Source organism: Lepus europaeus, chromosome 10 (assembly GCF_033115175.1).
Source record: "Lepus europaeus isolate LE1 chromosome 10, mLepTim1.pri, whole genome shotgun sequence".
In the NCBI taxonomy this organism is placed as follows: Eukaryota; Metazoa; Chordata; class Mammalia; order Lagomorpha; family Leporidae; genus Lepus; species Lepus europaeus.
This window is the reverse complement of record NC_084836.1, coordinates 125240565-125248272: the sequence shown is the minus strand read 5'-3', so window position 1 is coordinate 125248272 and position 7708 is coordinate 125240565. Positions and strand designations below refer to the sequence as shown.

The 7708-nt window shown below is 69.2% G+C and overlaps 1 protein-coding gene across 1 annotated transcript; it reads left to right on the top strand.

Moving 5' to 3' along the window:
- The first annotated feature begins 1857 nt into the window (after positions 1 to 1857).
- Positions 1858 to 6467, top strand: SRMS (src-related kinase lacking C-terminal regulatory tyrosine and N-terminal myristylation sites). Its single transcript, XM_062202590.1, has 8 exons — positions 1858 to 2192; positions 4025 to 4146; positions 4495 to 4658; positions 4900 to 5041; positions 5114 to 5269; positions 5719 to 5900; positions 5995 to 6151; positions 6274 to 6467. The coding sequence occupies exons 1-8, from the start codon at positions 1867 to 1869 to the stop codon at positions 6465 to 6467; spliced, it is 1443 nt and encodes a 480-aa protein (XP_062058574.1). The 5' UTR covers positions 1858 to 1866.
- Positions 6468 to 7708: the final 1241 nt, after the last annotated feature.

Here is a 7708-nt window from a genome sequence, read left to right as displayed (position 1 = left end):
GCTGTCTCCGTGGTTGGGGCCGCCGTGGGGCTGAGGCTGCGGTGGTGTCTCCGTGGCATCACAGGAGGAGGTGAGGCAGGGAGGAGTCTGGCCGGAGCCCAGCCGGAGGCACAGGGCAGTGGGGCCTTCACCTGGGGCGTGGGGGGACTGCGGGTACTGGGGTGGGGGAAGGGCTCAGGAGGGGCTGGGCAGTCGGAGCTGGGGGTGGGAGGGGTGCCGCTGGGCAGTCCAGCAGGAGGCCCGATTCCATCGCTCCAGGCCTCCCTCCTTGGGGTAGGGGACTCTGGGGCCCCCAAATGGGTCTTTTTCAGGGGACATTCTTTTAAAAAGATTAATTAGAAAGGCAAACGATAGAGGGAGAGGCAGGGTGTGTGGGGGTGGTGGGGGTACACCTAGGTTTTCCATCCTCTGATTCACTTCCCAGGCCAAAGCCAGGAGCCAGGAACTCCATCCAGGTCTCCCACATGGGTGGCAGGGCCATGGGTCATTCTCGATGCCTTACCTGGCGTTGGCAGGGAGCGAAGTGGAACAGCCCCGGCCTGGACGCCCAGACGCACGGCAACTGCCTGGTCTGGTTTCCTGTTGGAGAGTGTTCCTGTCCGACTGGGGGTGGGGGGAGCCTCGCTGCTGCATCTCAGGAGGAGGGGGCTCCCACCCCCACCATGGGGCCTCGGCTACGGGCAAGGTTGGACATCCACCATGCCGGGTCCCCATGTTCTCGAGAGACCTGGGGACCAGGTGTGGGGCAGAGAGGGTGGCTCAGGGCTGGCCTGGGCTCCAGCTGCAGCTGGTGCTGAGTGCCTAGGGCCTCGAGGGCCTGACCCCACTGTGGTCAGCACTGGGAGTGCCCACTCCCAGGGGGGACGGCCAGCTTCCCGGGGGGGGGGGCAGTCAAGGCTACAGATGCGGGCAGAACCCACGCTGGCTGGTGGCCTCCCCTCCCATGGTTCTCCCCTCTCTGCCTGAACTCCACGCCCAGTAGGATGCTCCACAGCCCACAGCCTGCCTGGAGCTGGGAGGCCAGCAGTCCAGAGCCGCGCCTCTCTGCACTGGCCACTGGGCATCTGCTGGCCCGGAGTGGCCCAGGGGGCATTTTGCATCGTCCCCGGAGCACCGGTCTGGGTTGCCTCGGTGCCGCCTCGGCTGAGCCCCGGAGTGCTGTGTGCCTCTGCCGGGTGGGGGTCTGCCCTCTGCCCTGCACAGGAGTCTGAGGAGCAAGATTTGGCCGCCATTCAGATGGTCCTGGGGCCGCTTGGGATACCCACGCCCGGTCCCGGGCCTGGGTGTGCGTCCCGGCTCTGCTGCCGGTTCCAGCGTCCTGCCGACGCACACCCCGCAAAGCCTCCGCGATGGCTCTGGCAGGCAGGCATGGGGAGACTCACGTGGCAGAGTTCCAGCCCCTGGCCTCCAACCGTGCCCAGCCCCGGTCCTTGGGGGCATTTGGGAAATGAACCCGTGGGTGAGGGGGGAGCTCTGTCTCTCAGATAAGTGAATGAATGCAAAATTAAAATAAAGAGACGTTTTTGTCGCCAAGCAGACTGCAGTCGGTGGCCCGCAGCCGGGCGGGGGAGGAGAGCGCGGCGACCCCGCCCCGGCCCCGCCCCCGGCCCTCCCAGGCCCCGCCCCTGCGGCCCCTCCCTCGAGTGCCCCCGGCCTGGGTCCGGGTCAGGGCAGGAGACCCCGCTGGGTCCTGGAGAGGAGGCTGTCCGTGCGGCCCGAGGCTGAGGGCCAGACACTGCCTGGGCTGTGCGCCTCGCTGCCCCGCGTCCGACCGGCCCATCCGGTGTCTCGGCCCTCGGGGGACGGTCCGAATCCCAGGCCGCCCACGGACCCGGTCCCCAGCGCGGCCCGCCGCGCCCCGGCCGCATGGAGCCCTTTCTCAGGCAGCGGCTGGCCTTCCTGTCTTGCTTCTGGGACAAGATCTGGCCGGCAAGCGAGCCCGACGAGGGCGCGGGGCTCACGCCCGAGCCCCCTGCCGCTGAGCCGGCCCGGCCCCCAGCGCCGCGTGCGACTCCCGAGTCCCCAGCGCGCAGCGCCGCGGAGCTGAACGGCGGCCGCGGGGGCCGGGCCTGCGCGCCCCGCCAGGACGGCGACTACGTGCCGGCCCCCAGGCTCTCGGGCCAGCCCAGCTCTGGGCCGTTGCCCCTCGCCCAGGGCGCCGCGGCCGCCCCGGAGCTGCGCTCGGACCAACCGTGAGTAGCGAGTCCGGGGCTGGGGAGCGGCTGGTTCGTGCCTCGGTTGCTTCGTTCTTTCCCGCAGGCAGGCGCGGATCTGTGGGACAGGCGTGGCCCAGACTGCACCCACAGGCCCGGCGCCCAGCCTTGATGACCCCAGCCGGGGGTCCAGTCAGGTGTCCCCTGAGAGTCGCTGGAGGGAGAGGCTGGGGGCCGCAGGGGGGAGGCAGAGGCTCAGGCTCCCGCAGTGCGGGACGGAGAAGCCCGGTGAGCCGTGGGTTCACCTGTCCACGCTTTCCTGGGCACCTGAGCTGGGTCCAGGTGCGGGGCGGATGTAGCCCTGGCCTGCAAGGCTGCTCTGTCGGTGGAGTAGGCACAGATGAGGGGGGAGTGTCACTGTCCCCTGACGGCACCCGGGACCCCTGGGGCTGGGGCCAGGACAGGTACCTGGCTGTTTGCAGAGGGAGGGCCTGGGCTTTCCCGGGCGGCTCCTCGGAGGAGGTGACCTCTTGGTTCAGACAGATTCTGCAGCATGGCAGGTGTGCCAGCTTCCGGCACAGCCCGCAGGGTGGTGGACACTGCAGAGCCCGCCCCGCCTCTCCCCTCCGTGCCAGCCCCTCTGGTGATGACCCGGCACCTGGGGGCCTCCCTGGGGCACAGACGCCTCGCCCGGCACCAGCACGCGGGGCTGAGCCGTGCGATGGGAGCACGGTGGGCAGGACCGGCTGGAAGGCAGTGGTGCGGGCAGCCACCCTGGCTCTTGGCGTCCAGCCAGGCCTGAGCCCCAGGCCTGCCTCCCTCAGTCGAGCATCAGGTCTCCGCCTGCTCAGGCCCCCTCCTGGGGACACTCCCTGCTCAGACACAGCCGGCCGGGGACCCTTACCCAACGCCTGCCCCCTTGCTCTCCCTAGTGGGGTGCTGAGCCGCCACTCTGAGGGGAGGGGGCACCGGAGGTGCCCTCGGTGAGCAGCTCGTCGGAGGCCGCTGGGAAGGACAGGGCAGGGCTGCTGCTCCCGGAGCTAATGACTGTTTGCCTGGGCCTAGAGATGAAAGGGCTGGCGCCATTCCTGTGTCATTAGCACCCCATGCCCCAGGGGAGACCCAGCCACATCCCCCACCACGCAGGATGTGCCCGGGGCCCAGCCTGCATCCGCCAGGGTCCCGGCACCCTGGGAAGGGAGCCCCGAGTGGACCTCCCCTCCCTGCTGGTGGACCCCGGCTGCAGTGGACAGAGCTGGGCAGTCTTGTCTCAGGGGGCCCCATGGCCACTGGATGATCCAGTCCAGGCTCTGGCTGTGTCCTGGATGTCCCCTGACTCGACCCGCCAATGCCCAGCACTGCCCCTGCCCGGTTCGCCTGCTTGTGTCCTTCCCCGGCCACCCCAGGACCAGGACCTGCTTGTGCCAGTCTCCAGCTGGCCTCTCAAGGAGAGAGGGCCGTGCCCACTCAGGGGGTACCCATGACCCTGCACAGCCACATCGGCAGCCCAGCAGCTCTGGGGGCAGCTTGTCCAGGTCCCCAGTTCCCTGTGGACCTCCCACAGGGCTCACGCTTGGAGGGTCCAGCCTGTGGCCAGGGCTGGTGATCACGTGATGAGCAGGGAGGTGGAGGTCCCTGCACACTACGGCCGAGGTGAGTGGCTCGGCTGCTCACCTGCGGAGCGCAGCAGCCCTGGTCCTGCCCTGCCTCCCCGAGAGCCCAGCCGCAGGCCTTCCCACACCTCCCCAGAGCAGCCTTCGCCCAGCTTCCTGGGGCTGAGCAAGGAGCTTGGGGCGGGCGCTGGGAGGCAGCAGCTGGGGCTCCGCCTACGTGGGCTGTGCCATGAGGTGAGCCGGTTCCTGCCCTTGCAGCTGGTTCTTCCGTGGGATCACCCGGACCCAGGCCCAGCAGCTGCTGCTGTCCCCTGCCAACGCGCCCGGGGCCTACCTCATCAGACCCAGCGAGAGCAGCCCCGGCGGCTACTCACTGTCAGGTGCCCAGCCCCACCGGGCAGACGACGCTGACCCGGCTCACGCCCAGCCCAGTCCCGCGCAGCTGCCCGCTGCCTGCATTCTCTCACTTGCTCATCCACCCGCTCGTGCACGGGGTCAGGGGCTCATTCCTCCCACGAGCGGCTAGGAAGCGCCTACTGTATGCACATGGGCAGCAGCAAAGCCACCTGGGGCTCTTCTCACCCCCAGCCCCAGGGCTGACCACCTCAGTGTCCCCAAGGCCAGATCTGGACCAGATGCCTGGGGAGGGCCATGGCTGCCGTCAGGTTGGGGTGGGGTGGGGTCTGGGCCAGGCTGCAACTGAGGCCCCCTCCTTCCCCTCCCCCCAGTCCGGGCCAAGGCCAGAGTCTGCCATTACCGCATCTGCCGTGTGCCCGGGGGCCTCTACCTGCAGGAAGGCCGGCTCTTCCCCAGCCTGGAGGCGCTGCTCAACTACTACAAGGCCAACTGGAGGCTGATCCACAACCCCCTGCTGCAGCCCTGCCTGCCCCCGGTAGGCCCCTGCGCCCCTGCCACCTGCAGGCTGCCCCAGGAGCCCGGAGCCGGCCGGCAGGGAGAGCCTGGAGGCAAAGCGGGGACCTGTCACTCCGGTCTCATAATGACGTCCCCTGGGACAGTAATGAGTGTTTGTGGACATGGGCTGGGCGAGCACAGCACGGGGCCCCTGCAGCTCTTGGCCCCGCCCCCTTTGCCCTGCCCCACCCCAGGCGGGCACTGAGCGCCCCTCTCTGCAGGGGCCCGAGCAGCAGGACCCGTGGGAGCGGCCTCGCTGGGAGTTCGCTCTGCGGAGGAAGCTGGGTGAAGGCTGCTTTGGGGAGGTGTGGGAAGGCCTGTGGCTGGGCTCCGCGCCCGTGGCGGTCAAGGTCGTCAAGGCAGGTGAGGCCCCGCCCCGTCCCCGGGGCCCCTCGGAGGCCCTGGGTGGTCCTGGAGCGGCCTGGTCTCCTGCAGCAGCCATGAAGCTGACCGACCTGGCCAAGGAGATGGAGGTGCTCAAGGGCCTGCGGCACGAGCGGCTCATCCGGCTGCTGGCCGTGTGCAGCGGGGAGCCCGTCTTCATCGTCACCGAGCTCATGAGCCGGGGCAGCCTGCAGGCCCTCCTGGCCGGTGAGTGCCCGCCCCCAGCGTCCTCACTGCCCTTCCCCGTGGGGCCTGGGGGTCTCTGCCCTGGCTGCTGACCTTTGTCCAGGCTGGGCCAAAGGAGGGCTGGGGGCTGGGGGCTGGGCCAGGCCTGGGCTTTTTCTGGAGCCGTTGGAGCCTTTGGGTTCCAGGGCTGGGTCTGCAGTCCAGGCAGTGTGTGGGGGTGTCCCAGCTGGGTCACCAGCCCCTGGGCCCAGCCCAGCCCCAGGGCTCCCATCCCCCCTCTGGTCTCTGCCAAAGGCCCCAGTGGCAGGTGCCAGAGCCCCTTCATCCTACTTGCTCACTGGCCGCCACCCCGGAGCAGGTGGAGCTGCCCTCACCCCGGCCGGGAGGTGGGATGGCACTGCCCACTCTGCCTCCCTGGCCAGCGGCCCCACGCCCTGCAGCCCTCGGCCTCTGCGCCTTTGCCCCCACAGGCCCCGAGGGCCGGGCCCTGGGCCTGCCCCTCCTGCTGGGCTTCGCCTGCCAGGTGGCCGAGGGCATGAGCTACCTGGAGCAGCAGCGCGTTGTGCACCGGGACCTGGCCGCCAGGAACGTGCTGGTGGGTGACGACCTCAGCTGCAAGGTGGCCGACTTTGGCCTGGCTCGGCTGCTCAAGGTCAGCAGGTGCTCCAGGACCGAGGGTGGTGGACAGCAGGGAGGGGGAGACGCTCTTTCCGCCCCCCACCCACCTGCCCTCCCCCCGTCCCCAGGACGACGTCTACTCCCCAAGCAGCGGCTCCAAGATCCCTGTCAAGTGGACGGCGCCTGAAGCAGCCAATTTCCGCATCTTCTCCCAGAAGTCTGATGTCTGGTCCTTTGGTGTCCTGCTCTACGAGGTGTTCGCCTATGGCCAGTGTCCCTACGAAGGTGCCAGGCAGTCCTGGGGGAGGGCCGCTGGGGGGGAGGGTAGCCAGGGGGGAGGGCAGCCAGGAAAGGGCACACCCTGCCCTGGGAGTCACTGGCCCGCCCCTCACGGGCGCCCTCCCCAGGGATGACCAACCAGGAGACGCTGCAGCAGCTGGCGCGGGGGTACCGGCTGCCGCGCCCGGCCGCCTGCCCAGCGGAGGTGTACCTGCTCATGCTGGGGTGCTGGAGGGATGGCCCCGAGGAGCGGCCCGCGTTCGCCCTGCTGTGGGAGCAGCTGACCGCTGTCCACAGACGCCTGCTCCCGGCCCTCGCCTGACCTGGACGCTGCTCCTGCCTGCAGAGGTGTCCCGCCCAGGACAAAGTCGCTTCGGGCCGGGGCAGGGGCACTGCACAGCTGGAAACCGTGGCCTGATCCTCACATGCTGGCATGAACATGCATGTACACTCACGTGCAGGCTCTAACACCGCGGATAGCAGGTGGCTGGTGTGTCCTGTGGCCCTGGAACCCTGTGCAGAGAGAGGGTGGGTGGAGACTCAGGGGGGCGCTGTGCCCGCGTCCCAGCAGCACTGGCCCCACACGTGTGTGCCCTGCACGTGTCAGGGGAGGCACCATCCAGCCACCTGTGCACACCAGGGCTCAATAAATGCACACTGGTGGAGACACACACACAGTCACCAGTCACACCCCTGCCCCCCAACCTGGAGCCCAGAGCTGGGGGCACTGGGAGCACCAGTGCCGCCGAGACCCCTGGGCAGGATCAGGTGGCCGGAGCTGTCCCTGGGGGCAGGCGGCCTGCCAGGCCCTCCTCAGCCTGGGAGGAAGAAGGGCCCTGAGCAGGCCTGGGCAGGGGTGACAGTGTGGGTGCAGCGCCCAGGGGTCACTGCTCGGAGCTGCTGCATGGGGCAGAGATGGACACCCTGAGACAAACCAGTGGCTGGGGGCCCCAGGGGGACCACATGGGGGCGGGGTCTGCACAGGGTCCCCTGAGACCCCCACCCCTCGGGAGCCACAGGTTGGCAGCTGGGCCCCATAGGGTGTGGCTCTTGGGGGTGGATTACCAGGAGACATCGCCCACCTGCTCGGACCCTGGCGAGGGCAGGCACAGCAGGGACCCCTAAGTAAAGGAGAGGCCTCTCCCACTCAGAGCAGGGGCAGGCAGGCCAGGGCTCCAGAGAGAGGTGGAGGCAGGAACTTCTCAGAGATGGGGGCGGGGGCTTCTAGGGGTGGGTGTTAAAGGCAGAGGCAGCAGCAGCTTGGATGGTGTCCAGGCCTTGGATGGTGGTGTCCAGGCACGGGGATAGCTCTGACCCCCAGGGACAGCAGGGCTGGGGGTGTGGGTGGAGCCTGGGTCTGGCTCTGGCACCTGGGCCTGGAAGGTGAGACCTTGACTGGCCTTGTGAGTCTGGGGACTTGCCCAGCACACCGGGCACTGAAGTCCCCACTCTGTGCTGCTGGGGGGTGGGGCTGCCTTGAGTCCAGAGCAGGGGTGGGGACGGTACAGGCTGGGGTGGGCACAGCCGGGGGGGATGGTGCAGGCTGGGGTGGACATGGCTGGG

Bases quoted from the DNA above. Each gene is read 5' to 3' on its own strand.
- SRMS (XM_062202590.1), top strand. From the start codon at position 1,867: ATGGAGCCCTTTCTCAGGCAGCGGCTGGCCTTCCTGTCTTGCTTCTGG. The intron at 4,147-4,494 runs GTGCCCAGCCCC...CCCTCCCCCCAG, and splicing joins CGGCGGCTACTCACTGTCAG to TCCGGGCCAAGGCCAGAGTC. The intron at 5,270-5,718 runs GTGAGTGCCCGC...TTGCCCCCACAG, and splicing joins CCTGCAGGCCCTCCTGGCCG to GCCCCGAGGGCCGGGCCCTG.